General features: G+C 43.2%; 2 protein-coding genes across 2 annotated transcripts in view; one reads left to right on the top strand and one right to left on the bottom strand.

The window, feature by feature from the left end:
* The first annotated feature begins 28 nt into the window (after nucleotides 1-28).
* On the top strand, nucleotides 29-5993 carry ARL1 (ARF like GTPase 1). The gene is made up of 6 exons (XM_079303548.1): nucleotides 29-327; nucleotides 1999-2136; nucleotides 3411-3492; nucleotides 4418-4529; nucleotides 5207-5385; nucleotides 5619-5993. The coding sequence occupies exons 1-6, from the start codon at nucleotides 324-326 to the stop codon at nucleotides 5647-5649; spliced, it is 546 nt and encodes a 181-aa protein (XP_079159674.1). The 5' UTR covers nucleotides 29-323; the 3' UTR covers nucleotides 5650-5993.
* A 434-nt stretch (nucleotides 5994-6427) lies between these two features.
* The window catches only part of UTP20 (UTP20 small subunit processome component), a 62548-nt gene continuing 55252 nt past the window's right edge, over nucleotides 6428-13723 (bottom strand). The window contains exons 54-62 of the mRNA XM_079303547.1: nucleotides 13312-13494; nucleotides 12399-12530; nucleotides 11139-11271; nucleotides 10022-10221; nucleotides 9597-9668; nucleotides 8945-9211; nucleotides 8143-8269; nucleotides 7182-7327; nucleotides 6428-6826 (exon numbers count right to left, since the gene is read on the bottom strand). Of these exons, the coding sequence (XP_079159673.1) occupies nucleotides 6671-6826; nucleotides 7182-7327; nucleotides 8143-8269; nucleotides 8945-9211; nucleotides 9597-9668; nucleotides 10022-10221; nucleotides 11139-11271; nucleotides 12399-12530; nucleotides 13312-13494 (1416 nt within the window). The 3' untranslated portion in view covers nucleotides 6428-6670. The remainder of the gene's footprint in view (nucleotides 6827-7181; nucleotides 7328-8142; nucleotides 8270-8944; nucleotides 9212-9596; nucleotides 9669-10021; nucleotides 10222-11138; nucleotides 11272-12398; nucleotides 12531-13311; nucleotides 13495-13723) is intronic.

The raw sequence follows: 13723 nt of genomic DNA, 5'->3' as shown, positions 1-13723 counted from the left end.
CCCGCTCTCCGCCGGCCGCTGACGCCGCGCGCTCCCGCCGCCGCAGATTCGTCACGGGCTGGCCCCGGGCCCGCGGGTTTTATTCTCCGAACCTTTCTGCCCGCTCCGCTTCCAGCCCGGGCGTGCCCAGGGAGGGTCCCGCTCTCGGACCGCTCCCCCCGCGCCGGGGGCGCTGTGGGCTCCGCGTGGCGAATCGGCGGCGGGCGGGCGCGGACTTTGTTTACTCGCCGCGGCGCTCGACGTGGAGCCGGGCGGCGGCGGCAGGGCCAGCGCGGCGAGGGCAGCGGAGCGGGCGGGCCGGAGCGCCGGCGGAGCGGCTCGATATGGGTGAGGAGCGGGCGGGAAGGCCGAGGGGACCCGCCCGTCACGGCCCCTCGCAGGGGCGGCGGGCAGGGCGGCCGGGGCGCTGAGGGAGGGTCTCCTGCCCGCCCGCCGGGCCTGCAGCTGCCTGGCGGGGGCGAATCGAGCGTTCGGTCACAGCCCCGGCCTCCCGTGCTCCTGACACCTGGCAAAAGCAAACTCCGAATCGCCTCTGTGATGGGCTGCCTGGAAGGACTGCATTAGGAGACTTGTAAATGAAGCAGAGGGAGTAGCGAAGAGAGGCCTGAATCTGAGGGCTGAGTGGTTGAGGTGAACCTATGCTATTGCAGATGGTGTTGGAGCAGTGTTTCAGTGTGGGAAAAGCGAGCACAATAGCATATAGATAAAAAGAGGGGGTGAGAAGTGTCTGGCGGCAAGCAAAGTTACTGAGTGCAAGAATTTTCAAATCTTAGGCCTCCATGCAACCAGTGGTAACCTTCTACTTGTGATGTTTCTATTGAAATACCTTTTTCCAGCTCAGTTCTCTTGAGGGTATTTGCCTGTCTGGCAGTAAGAGGTGCCATGAGCAGCACTATGCAGATTGTCCCCTATACCTTCTCCTTGTTTTCCAGGTCTGTAGCATGTATGGCTTCTGTAGCTTAGAAGAAATAAAGCAACCTGTTATCAGTCTGAGTTCCTTCTGAAGTAGAATCTTGTTTCTCCCTTCTTTCCCTGGAATAGCAGATGCCTAGACAGGCAAACATAGAAAATAATTTTTATCAAAATATCTTTCAGTAAGATTTTGGTTGCAAATCTTCTTCAATTTGCCTCTGATATATTTATCAGTGTTGTCAGTGATTCTGGCTTGTTGGAGTTCCATTACCTTTTGCAGGCTTTAAATGTATTTACAAAGTTACGATTTAACATTAGATATGTTTATTATAAAAATCTTTGGAAAAAATGTAATTGTTACTGGCTTAGAACATTAGCATTCTTTCTATGATTATTAAAAAACTTAAATATTTTTTTCTAAGAAAAAATGTTTCTATGATTAGCCTGGCCACAAATACTCTTGTATTCTTGCATGCATTTAGAGAATAAATGAGATACTGAGACAAGCTAGTTTTGATAAAAAGAACAAGAAAGACATTTAAAATCAGCTCCTAGACTTCTCTGTAGCATTAATGTATTTCATTTGGTGCTGCTTTGCTCTTTGTAATGAGCTGATTTAATATATGCCCACTGATTTATACCTAATTTTAAGAAAAAAAGAAGTGGGTGGTCCTGTGGAAGACTATAAACATCTGATGCTGAATTCTTTCAGGCTTCTTTTGGTTCTTGTATAGTCTCTGGCACTGAAAAGGTAGAGTCAGATACACGTCAAAAATAAGATGACTCACAGTTTGGCAAATGAGAGAAAAGAAAAAAATAAAATTGTAGTCGCAGTGAGAAAGCTTGATGCTGCTGCAGTGTCATTTGCTGGAGTGAGCTACCATAAAGTCATAAAATGGCAGCATAAACCAGGAAGACACTCTTGTTGAGCACACAGCCATTGGGCAACAACCTGGACTTGTCTTTTTTCACTGGAGAAAAGAAACGTCTTGTAGGCCATAAGAAATGAGGTTGGTCTGTCTGCCTTTGCATATCCTCCAGAGAGCTGGCTGACATTGAAATGTTTTTCTCTTCTGGTTTTTGTAGGGGGCTTTTTCTCCACCATCTTTTCCAGTTTGTTTGGAACTCGAGAGATGAGGATTCTCATCCTGGGGCTGGATGGAGCAGGAAAAACAACCATTCTCTACAGGCTGCAAGTTGGAGAAGTTGTTACCACCATTCCAAGTAAGTGATCTGCTCACAGGGAGAATATTTGCCTGTAGCCTGTGATTTACTTGTAGCTCTGACACATAAACTTTGCCAGCTGAACTTACCACATGCTTTCTTCTTAAAAAAAAGGACTTTGTGTTGTGGGAGCCTTGCACTGTTGTATCTAAAAACGTTTATTGGATAAAATTATTACAAAAGAATATTTTATGCTGCCCTGCAATATGCAAAAAGCATTTGACCTGCATGATTTTGCAGGCTATTCATGATAGGTCAGCATTCAATATATGGTAACTGTGGACTGTATAATTCTGTTGTTTCCAAATATAGCTACTATGTGAATTTCAGAGGTCATTGTTGCTGTACATGGGATGGTGTACCTTTTTTTTGACAAGGGTTATATAAACACTTTCGTTTAATGTGGAGAATAAATCAGATGGTTTAGAAAAGGTAACAAAACTCAGTGTGAAGTTTCAAGGGAGAGGATGATGCTTATTTAAAAAAATGCAATTGATTTCACCACTTGTCCTGGCATTCGTGCAGCCACACCCACTCAGTGTCTGTGCCCAAGTATTCTGGCCATGATCACTCTGTGTAACATGAAGGACAAGGGGTGCTTGACTTTTTTATGTCCCTGTCATGTCTGTTGTGATCCTCCTGAATCTGACTGCCCAGGCCTCTATTACCTTTTAGAAGCCAAGAGTTTGCTGTGCCATAATCTTTTTGCCTGAGGGTTTTACTTATTTCAGCCTCCATAAGTTTTAAGCAGCCTGTGCCTACTGCTCACTTCCCTGTGCTGTGTTTCTCTGGGCTGGCAGGAAAAAGAATGGCATTTGTGATACTGCAGCCTTGTTGCCATCCTCCAGACATTGGTATCGAGCCCTTAGAAGCTGGTTCTGCTGTGGCTCTTAAAAAACTGCAAACCTTGTGTGGACAGGGCACATTCCTTAGTGCTCTCTTGCTGTCAGCTGGGTACTTGGTTATCACAGCAGGCCAATTCTTTGATCCTTGCTCTGTTTCTTTTGTTGATTTCAGACACACTACTGTTGATTTTTAACAACCAACAAACATTTGTTACAAATCTCTACAATGTTTAAAATGTGGTTTTATTAGCTCAAAATAAACATTTCTGCATTCTTTTGAGTCATGTTTGTTGGGGTAGCCTTTCAAAGGGCATGAACTTCATTATGCATTAGCTACTGAGAATTTTCAGGTCTGAAAATCTTAACTGAGTGCTGTGATATTCTTCAGAAAAACAGGAAAATCACCAACAGTGAAATTATTTGTTTCAGCCATTGGCTTCAATGTTGAGACGGTGACCTACAAGAATCTGAAATTTCAAGTCTGGGATTTAGGAGGACAGACAAGCATAAGGTAATAGACTTCTTAAAGTCAATTAACTTTCTTTAAAAAGTGCCAAGTTCTTGGAATTCTCATGGCAGGCACTGCTGAAAATTAGTTAAGTTTTAAAAAGAGCCATTCCCAGAGAGCATTTTCATCTGATGGAGTTCAGTTTGTAAAACCTGTGATGCACTACAGATTGGAAAAAAACAAGCCAGTGTTTTCATTCGTATTTAGTTTTGCTTTGAAAAATAAATTTGTTAGTGTAGTAGGCAATTGAGTAGATTTCTGAGAAAGTGTGGAGAGGGTCATAAAACCCCAAAAAGATACTTCCCAGCTTTGTATTCTTAAGAATAGTTAAGTTGGATTTAGGTATAAATGGTAATTTTTTATCAAGCTTTACAAGTTTTGTAATTAGTCATTAACAGTACCCCTGTGTGATCCTAGCAAGGTGCTAGTCAGGAAGGTGCAGTTAGTGAGATAAAGGTTCCTTCCCTTTTTAGTTTCAGTGCAGTAATTCTGAAAAAAAGTGGTTTGTTTTGGTTCTTGTTAATTACTTACCTGTATTAATTAGTCATTTAAGATTTCTCTGGTGATCTTTCTTTGGTGACTGTAATGAAGATGCTTATATCTTGAAACTTTGCTTTCCTGTCCTGCAGTCTGATTCCCAAATAAATCTCTCCCCAGCACTTCTGTTCTTACCCTGTTTTCAAGCTGCTTCTTCATTTACTTTGTATTGGGTTGGGGTTTTTTGGGTTTTTTTTTTTTTTGTTCTGCCTCAGAGAGCATGTGTACTGTCTGTTCATTTTTGTAGCTTATTGAAGAAATCTACTTGCCTGCTGGGGCCTTTCACCCAAGACAGGTTTAACTTCCTCTGGCTGATCTGTTTTTAATTATCTAGCTAAAAAGAACTGCTAACATGCAAATGACATGACTGGAGTTTCTCTCTCCTCTGCAGGCCCTACTGGCGCTGTTACTATTCAAACACAGATGCTGTCATTTATGTAGTGGACAGCTGTGATCGTGACAGAATTGGCACCTCAAAGTCAGAGCTTGTTGCTATGTTAGAGGTAAGAAAACAAGGATCACAGTCATTATCAGTAAAACAAATTGAGACATGAGATTTGGGTTTTTTTGAGTAAATATTAAATTTGATTCAGTGAACCGAGTGCAGCTCAACTTCACTTGTGAAACTTCAGCCCTCAGCACAGCCCATGCAGCACTTAGACTGAAAAAGCAATGAATACTCTGCAGGTATTTCATGGGTTTGTGCAGCATTATCTGGACAGTTAATTTCATGTAGTCTTGCAGTCATATGAAAATTTACCTGCCTGCCAGGACAGCTGCTCACTACTGCAGTGTGGCAAAATCAAGCCCTGAAGGACTGACAGTAATTAGTGTCTTATTGTAAGATGAGTTGAGCAACACTTCCTTTCTCTCTCTTGCCTTTCCCCCCCAAACTACCTGCAAGCTCATTTAATGTGCCTTGTTAAATCAAACTACCAGCTTGCTTCATAATTTGGACAGGCCATGTTTTGAAACTGCTCCTATAGGGTATCATACTGGAATGAAAATAAATACCATTCTTTCACTGAAGAATTTTCTACAGAACAGAAATCAGCAGACAAAATAATTGAGAGCTGCTGAAGCTCTTTTTTATTATATAGGTTTCCTCTCCTTAAATAAATTCCGTAGAAGCTTTTGCAACAACTTTGATTTCCCTTTTTTTTTTTTTTTTTTTTTTAAGGAAGAAGAACTGAAGAAAGCCATTTTGGTGGTGTTTGCAAATAAACAGGACATGGAACAAGCCATGACTCCCACAGAAATGGCAAATGCCCTTGGCTTGCCAGCTTTGAAGGACCGAAAATGGCAGATATTCAAAACCTCTGCAACTAAAGGCACAGGGCTTGATGAAGCAATGGAATGGTGAGTACCAGTCTAGTTATGCTTCATTCATATGATGAAGCAATGGAATGGTGAGTACCAGTCTAGTTATGCTTCATTCATATCCCTAATCTTACATATTTGGGGGGGCTGGATTTGTCAGTAGTCTGACTTAAAAGAGTCCAAATCAGAAGAATGACTGCTTTTGTTCTGGAGGAAGTATTTCAGCAGAATTGAAATGACTTTTCAGTAAACTGACTTAACCTTTTTCCTAGGTTGGTGGAGGCCTTGAAGAGCAGGCAGTGATACAAAACTGACCATTGCAAGGAAGTGTCAGCTATAGCCAGCATCCTCCTTTCTGCAGTTAAGTATTTTCAGGCCACAGATACTTGTAAATAGGACAGATTTGAATATGACTTCTGTAATGTGGATGCCTCTTTTCAACTGTAAAACTGAAATAAGTGAATGTGTACATTATGATACTCCACTTCTTTCTTTTTGTTTAAAGAATGTACTTATGTTAATTTGTATGAAAGTCTTACCGGCTGAGAAAGTTGGTTTTTTTTGTCATCCCCCTTCCTTTGGTGGTTTTGGTGGCTAGCATATTGGTGTAGATAAAACACTAATAAAATCTAGAACTGTCAGCTATACCCAGAGGTGTGTTGCTTGCTAGAGGCTGCTTGCTTTACAGAAACAAGTCTCAAGTGCTGCCAGTACCACAGCCACATAGCTAAACACCTGCAGAGGTTCCCTTAAGCTGGTATTGTTCTACTTGGTAACCCTTCAGTGCAGACACAGTGTTACAGTGAAGTACAGCAAGACAGCACATCTCTGGCTGCCAACATGGCATTCAGTGGGTGTCTGAAAGGCAAATCAGTGTCTTCAGCACACACTACTGATGTGCCAGGGCAGTAACTTCAATTTAACTTCCACCTGTATGAGCTATTGTTCCTGTTCTTAGCCAGAAGTGGCAGGTGAGTAGCTCAGTATAGCTGCAGAAACTGAAGGCCAAATCAAAGGCAAGAGGCAGACTTTTTTCTCCAGGACCAGTTCACAAGCAGGAATGCAGTCATCACAGAACCCATTTCTTACAAATGAAGTAAAATTTAATATGAAATATCATAGCTATTGCCCATTCAACTGTACATGCTCTGGTAAATATACAGGTTTGGAAAAAATTTAGAAGTTTTTATTTAAGATCCTAGATGAAAAAGGACATAAAAAAATAAATACAATTGAAATATGCAAGTACTTTCTAAAACAGTAATTAGTTTTTTAGCTTGGTATTACTTTCCATAAATTAATCCCCCAGGAAGCAAAGTCCTTTTCATTCCACCATTGCCAAATCTTTCAGTGCATTACTTCGATGTCTCTTGGCCTTGTACATAGGGCGCAGGGATTCTATTTTTCTCTTCCTGGTTTCTGCTTTATTCTTATGTCTCTTCAGCTTCCTCCTTGCAGCAATGTCAGGATTTGCTACAGTCTAAAGAAAACCAGTACATTGTTAGTTTATTGACAACTAACAGCAGTCCCTGTGAACATCATGAACTTCCTAACAAACTGCTGGCTGCCAGGATAATACATGGGTGTTGCTGGGTTCCTCAAAACTGGGGGTATTCAGGCTGCTTTGTCCTTCAGGTAAGCAGGAGACCATCCCTGTCAGCCAGAACCTGTGCAAGGGCCTGATCATACACAGCTTCTTCCAAGTTTTGTAAAGGAATTGATGAAAATCTCCTAATGAAGGATGAAGTTCTTCCTCAAACTCCTCTTCCTGGGCAGCTCTCAAGCCTTTAAAGAAGTCCTATTTCTTTTTCTCTCAAGAGAAAGTGGAATCTTACCTGCAGAGCCCTCTGCTTTTTCCTCATTGCTCTTTTCTGGTTGGCCTGTTTCTGCACAGCAGAAAAGGCCAGCGAAAAGGCCTCCAGCCCCACTAATTTCTTGAGAAGTTCTATGATTTCTTGGGAAAGGTTCTTCAGTGTTGGATCTATTAAAACAAAATTGACTTAATCTTTTCAGCATATGCAATGAAACCCAAGAGCACAATATGAATTCCTCTTTCTTTAATAAAGGATGGCTGCACCAATAAACCTTTCCTGTACTGGTGCCTGTGAAATCTGCTGGTGCTTCACCAACTTTCCCACAGAGTGGCTTTTCAACCAGCAAATGAAAAAAATGTCTCTGGGAAGCAAAAATTTTTTTAGAAGGGCAAGATCATCTCAAAGGTGGCTTTCATATAGTGACTAGGCTTTGAGTGAAATAGGCTTGGTTGGAAATAAAGATGATTCTAACCTTGTCAGTCAACATCCTTGATAGGTAAAACAAAGGCTGGCTTAATTGTTGGAATCACTAGTTAGTGGCAACATATTAAGTACAATCACTGGGGAAAAAAAGATACTGGAGTGAAAAAAGGGTACAAAGAGGTGCTAAGTGAAAACTGAAAGCAGAGCAAATACTTCCCTCAGTCTCTCAAACAGTTCTTCCAAGTTCCTCTCAGCAAGTACTCTGTAAGTCTTGCCACCAAGAGCCCCCCCTTGAGTACTGCACTTTTCCCACTACACCACATGCTCAAGCTTTACCCACTTGGTCACAGGAGCATGCCTAACTTCATTCCAAACTTGCAGGTTTCTATTTCAGCTGACATACAGTCTCCTCTCTTCCTGGTATTTTGGTTAGACAGCAAGCAGGTGAAGTTCACTGATTACAGAATGAATGTCTCAATAGACAAAAGGAATGGCAGGTACTGTTTGTACTGGGGCATAGCTGTGATGCACATTCCTCTTTGTGAGGGAAATCTCTTACCTTGCTCTGCATAGGTGCTGTTCAGCTCCCTGTATAGAGGGGTGAGAATTGTTGGAAGGTAGGGCTTGATTCTATCTTGCCCCAGATCCACTGAGATTGCTCCCAGGAACTTAAAGATGCAGCTTCTCTGAAAAGAAGTGTGTGGGACATGAAGTAAGGAAAGCTGGAAGGAAACTTCTTAACTGAACTGCTACCTGAGGGCCGTGCATCACTGTTCAACACAGCAGGTATTGTTCTAGACACCTGAGTCACAAACTCACTGCTCTTTCAAGGTCTTACTGCATCCAAGTACAGCTTTTAGAGACACAAACCCCTGTTGTGTGAGCTGGGACTGGGTTGGCAGTTTTTGACACTTTGAACAACAGGCTTGTTCTCACTGTCCTCAAATGAGGCAGCTGAAGCTCTGCACCATGGGGAACCACAGCATTTGTGATACTCTCCCACACATCCCCTCCCCTTCTAGCAAGTTACTCCACACTGCCATTCCCCTGCCTGAATGAGCTTAGCACTCTTGGGCATTCAAAGGCACTGCTCTGTCCCCTTCATCTTGGTGCCTTGGGGTTTACCACTCTTCCACCACCCCCCAGGAGGCTGGAAGCATCAGCAAGAACCAGACTGGCACAAGCCTTTCCTGAGAACTCCAAAATGAAAGGCTTGTTTCTTCAGCACCTACTAATCCTCGCTTCAGTGCCAGCTCACAGCACCCTCTGCACCTTGTCCCCTGAAAGCAAAGAGCCAGAGTAACACTATCCTGTAGAAGTGCCCTCCTCATCAAAAGCAGTGGGACTAATACTGTTCTTACCTTTAAAGGGACCTTAGGGGAATATGCTGCTTCTCTCTTCACCATGACAGAGAGCTTCTTCATTAACCACAGCAGTGTGGCTGGCTGGCCTTTTTCTTGTGCATCCTCTCTTTCTTCCTCTCCTGGAGCAGAAGTATCTTTCTCATCCTCTGAGACCTCCTGCTCTTCCACTTCACACCCGAGTTCTCCATCTGCCTCTTTACCTTCTTCTGAGGCAGGGGCTAGCAAGTAAACAACTTTGGCCACAAAAAGTAAATTCTTTATAACCTGAAGTGTGGAAACAGAGGAGTCAGTCACTGTAGGTTGCCTCTGTTAGCACCAGAGCATGTAAGAGTCAAGATTTGATCAGACAGAGGAACTTGCCAACACAGGAGTCTGCAATGGCAGAGATCCCAGTCCTGCCCTGCAAAGTGCTCTGCCTTTCTGTCCCTGCCACCCCTTAGAAGGCTGACACCACAGTGGGGACTTTCTGGGCCCCCAAGAGGCTCTTCAGATGCCTGAAGCAGAGAGCAGCTAGCCCTGAACTGTGTATCTGCCCTAAGACACCACCACCAGACAGCAGCAGTGCTGTCCTGACTAGGACACAGTATCTCTCATGTGCCAAGGCCTGCTCTGTGCCCTCCTGCAGCTCCAGACAGGCTCCTGCTCTTACCTGCTCACTCAGAGACTCATCCAGGAACTTGGACTGCAGCTGATGGCAGAATGCAAACGCGAGTTCCTTCATCTGGGAAATGGAGGAGAAAGGAATCACTCCATTGAAGGGAGCTGGTAGCAGAGACTCAAGGCACTATTTTGCAGTCATCAAAGGCAGTTTCCAGGGGAGACCAAAGGATCAGTTCAACATAACTTCTGCCAGCATCTTACAATCTGGGAGGGTATTTTTGTGCTGCTGAGAATAAGACCCCAGGGAAGCCCCCTCCCAGCAGCAGAGACAACTCCTCAAATGCTGTAAGTGATTAGAATTAGACAGCAGACAAGTGACTAAAAGAAATGTGCATGCCAAATTATGAACTAGTTTTATGTCCCAGTCAAAGAATGGGCATTAGCAGAGTGAATGAGTAGTACAGACATCATTACCTTTTTGTCCAGTTCAGCAGTCAAGAAGACTATGGATGCAGACAGCCCTGCTGGTGTCTTTTTTTTCTTCCCTGACTTTCTTTCCTTCCATTTGTTGACAAGATCTTCTGGCTTATAGGATGCAAACAACAAGCCAAAGATCTCAGTGGCTGTCAGCCAGACCCAGCTATGAGGATACCACAGGTGAGACTGGACATGATCTGGGGAAAAGAAAACCTCTTTCACCAAAGGAGATGGTCCACTGAGAGCAAAACCAGACCCAGGTCACTCCCAACAATTACTATAGCATATGCTGCAATAAAAAGTTGAATGAAATAAACTGTGCTCATCCGCTCAGAACATAATAAAAGGCTTTCTAGCAACTCAATCCAACCAAAGCAGAGAGCAGCAAAAACCTACAGGTATCCAAATATCCCCTCAGTGATCAGGCAAGTCATGTTTCTGCAACAACTATGGTCCCCTCAGGGACTCAGTGCCACAGCTCATCTGCCCATGATGTCTGGGGACTGGCTGCTGTAAGATTTGTGTCAGCTAGTCCTGCTGCTGATGGTAAAATCAAACCCCTGGAGAGAGGCTGAGGATACTTCAGAGAAGAAATGGAGCTGCCATCCTGCCTCACCTCTGTCCAAGCCCATCATCAAAATCCAAGATAACAATGGTTATCTGCTATAATCTCACAGGGAAATTTCTTGAATCAAGTAACTTCCAGGTCTTCCAGACACACAGTATTTAGAGCATTATTAGCATGTGTCATTATTTTCTGGTTGGTATGTGTGATCAAGGAAATCCCATCTTCTCAGGAGAGCTCAATATTTTCCTCCAAGAGAATGTAATTATGGTGAAACTTGCAATAGTTTCCAACTATTTGCTCTGGGGGTAATAGAAAATACTTCCCAGCAACTGAGACAGAGGGTGTGTTGTTTCCCTCAACCATGTAACCTTTTCATTAGCAGCTTATCTTTCATTGCCCAGTAACTGCTGCATGTTAGCATTTTGTAGAATGGAAACCTTGTATAATAAAGTCCAGTCATTTACATTAGCGTGTGAAAACCACAAGGCACACAAAGAATCTTTCTTGTAACACAGCCAGCTGTAATAATTCCTTAATGATACTTACCCCAGATACTGCTCACAACATCACTGTTCTTGATTAATTGAATCAAGTTGCACTCTGTGATTAGCTTTTTTACCAGCACAAGAAAACTGAATAGCAGCCTATCTGCAGCCTTCTCCTCTTCCTCTTCAGTTATCTAATAAAATCAGCAAGTCAAGAGAGATACTTATGAGAACCTGAGGACAGTGTTGATTAATCCTCACTAGATAAATTTCAGATCAACCATTCAAAAAAACAGAAGACTTTTACCCAATTCCCCATATAAAAAAAACAAAACAGAAGCACCTCCACTGAAGCATTTCCTTTGGAGACAATATCTGCAGGAGATTGTAAGAATAATACTTGTTTTTCTTACAGACATTATTATAACAAACTGCTGGGTTTCTAAATGCAAGCAATTACACACATTATGTCTGTATTTGTGTGGACTTGATTCTTATCATTAGAGCCCAGCTGAGTGCAGATTTGCCTGTATCACCTGGGAAGCCCTGAGTTGTTATGACAACACTGTGTATGCTGCCTGTGGGCCTCGCCCTGCCTGCAACCACCAGCTGGCTTGATGTAAATTGTCAGTACATATCACAGCACAGGGTGTCATTACACCAAATTTCTCCTCACTGCAGGTATTTTATTTTCATCTCTTGCCAATTTACAGATCCTGAGATTCTTTTCTCTCTTGTGCAAGGGCAGCATGCTGAACATCAGCAAACATTCATGGCCACTCCCCAGGCACAGTGACTGGGATCCCTTTGGGATTATCACATGCCAGGTGGAATCTGAGGCAGCCTTGTTATTCTGAGTTAATCATGTGCACTAAAAATATTTTCCATACAACAAAGCCATGGTCCTGAAGTACAGGAAGGGAACCCCTTTGAAAGTTAAAGCTGTAGATAACACTGGACCAAGCAGGCAGTCACAAGCCATGCACTGCTGATATGCAATGCTTACACAATCCTCTGCAGCTGGCAGACACGTTTACCACATTGCAAGGTTACACTGAATGGCTGCAGGCTCAGGCCAGGTGGCTTTGCAAGGCTTCTTTTCCTCTTGTGCTGTGACATATGACAACAAATTTGGGCTTACAGGCAAAAAAATAAGGTTCTAGGTCAGTGAGGTCCTCTTCAGAACAAATGTGTATGTTTTGTGTCTTTCCTGAGTCCTGAACACTAAGTCCAACTGTTAAATCTCTCCTATACTTCTTCCCTTTTTCCATTTTCTTAATTCTCTTTCCTCAAGGTTCATGCATGGCGAAAAGTTACTTACATTTTCAAATTTACTTGGGTTGATTTCTTTTTCAATCAAAGTGAGGACTGCTGCAAGCCGCCGTTCAAACATTACTCCATCCACTTCAACAAACAAACCACATGCCTGGGCAGCCAGCCTCCTGTGTGAGCTCTGACACACAAAAAATAATCCCCCTGTTAACTCTGATAATCAAATCCTGCAGTTCACAAGTTCAAGAGCTGGTAGCAACCCTTACTTTCTGCCTGCAGCAATAGCACCTTAAGATAAGCTGTTTTTCAGAGTATATTGAAAAAGGAAATGCTGCCAGGGAGGTATAAAAATGCCTGGCAGCACAAGTTATCCCTGGGAATGCACCCTAAAACCAAATGCCAAAAGACCTTTTCCAGCCCAGCTCCCAGCTGCAGATATCTGGAGCTGCTTTGCAACTATTCACAATGCCACAGGCAGCTTACAGTTACAAACCAAAACTGAACATATTAGGATGGAAACCACGAAGTGTTTAGGAATGCTAACTCTACTAGTGTAGAGGGACAGAACCTGGGTTCAACTAGAGGACAGCTGATCACCCAAGCACCCAGATCAAACAGCAGATCTGGAAAACTGTGTTTGCTACCTACTAGTTGCCAGCAACAGCATGAAGCATGTCTGAGAGAAAGTCAGCACAAAATGCTGGGATCAGAAGGGCTTTAAGGAATTTGCTCAAACCTCTAACCTGAGCAAAGACTACACTGTGAAATACCTGAGCCAAAAGTGGAATGGTTAGCCACAAAATGCAGCTGGGAAGAGTCTGTTGGCTGACAGGTCTCTATATTTGTGCAGCTTTGTGAAGCTGTCCAGCAACCCACCAGATCTGGTACTAGCAATCTCTCACTTGCCTTACTCAGCCCTCCAGCAGAGTTCAGACCTGGTCAGTGAAAAGACCAAAGAGTACCTTTTTGCTGTGAAACCACTCTGTGACCAGAGAAAACAGCAGATCTTGTTTTTCATTGCTGATCTTACGGAGAAGAGACTTGCACGTCAAAGCCGCCATCTTTTTGCATTTGGCTGAGTCATCATTTATCATCATCATACAAAGAGAGAGAAAAAACAGCCCACAGTATTTGTGCAGGAGATCCTAGAAAGAAACAACCATTATCAACCACAAATACCCAAGGAGCTTCTGGCATTTAAAGAGAAAAAAGGGGGTATTTGCTGCACTATATTCAGGAGCAGTGTTAGCCCTGAGTGGGATTCATGTCAAGGCAGCTGAACTGCTAAAATAGGATGACCCTGTTGTTGGGAGCATACAGGGAATGTACAGCAGCCCCAGCCCTGCTCAGACTCTGACTTATTACCATATCCCT

This window comes from Erithacus rubecula (genome assembly GCF_903797595.1).
Source record: "Erithacus rubecula genome assembly, chromosome: 4".
Classification (NCBI taxonomy): Eukaryota; Metazoa; Chordata; class Aves; order Passeriformes; family Muscicapidae; genus Erithacus; species Erithacus rubecula.
This window is presented reverse-complemented; position numbering and strand designations above follow the sequence as displayed.

Excerpts from the sequence above, each read along its gene's own strand:
- ARL1 (XM_079303548.1), top strand. Across the intron at positions 3,493-4,417 it reads GGAGGACAGACAAGCATAAG|GCCCTACTGGCGCTGTTACT; the intron begins GTAATAGACTTC and ends TCTCCTCTGCAG. Across the intron at positions 5,386-5,618 it reads CTTGATGAAGCAATGGAATG|GTTGGTGGAGGCCTTGAAGA; the intron begins GTGAGTACCAGT and ends CCTTTTTCCTAG.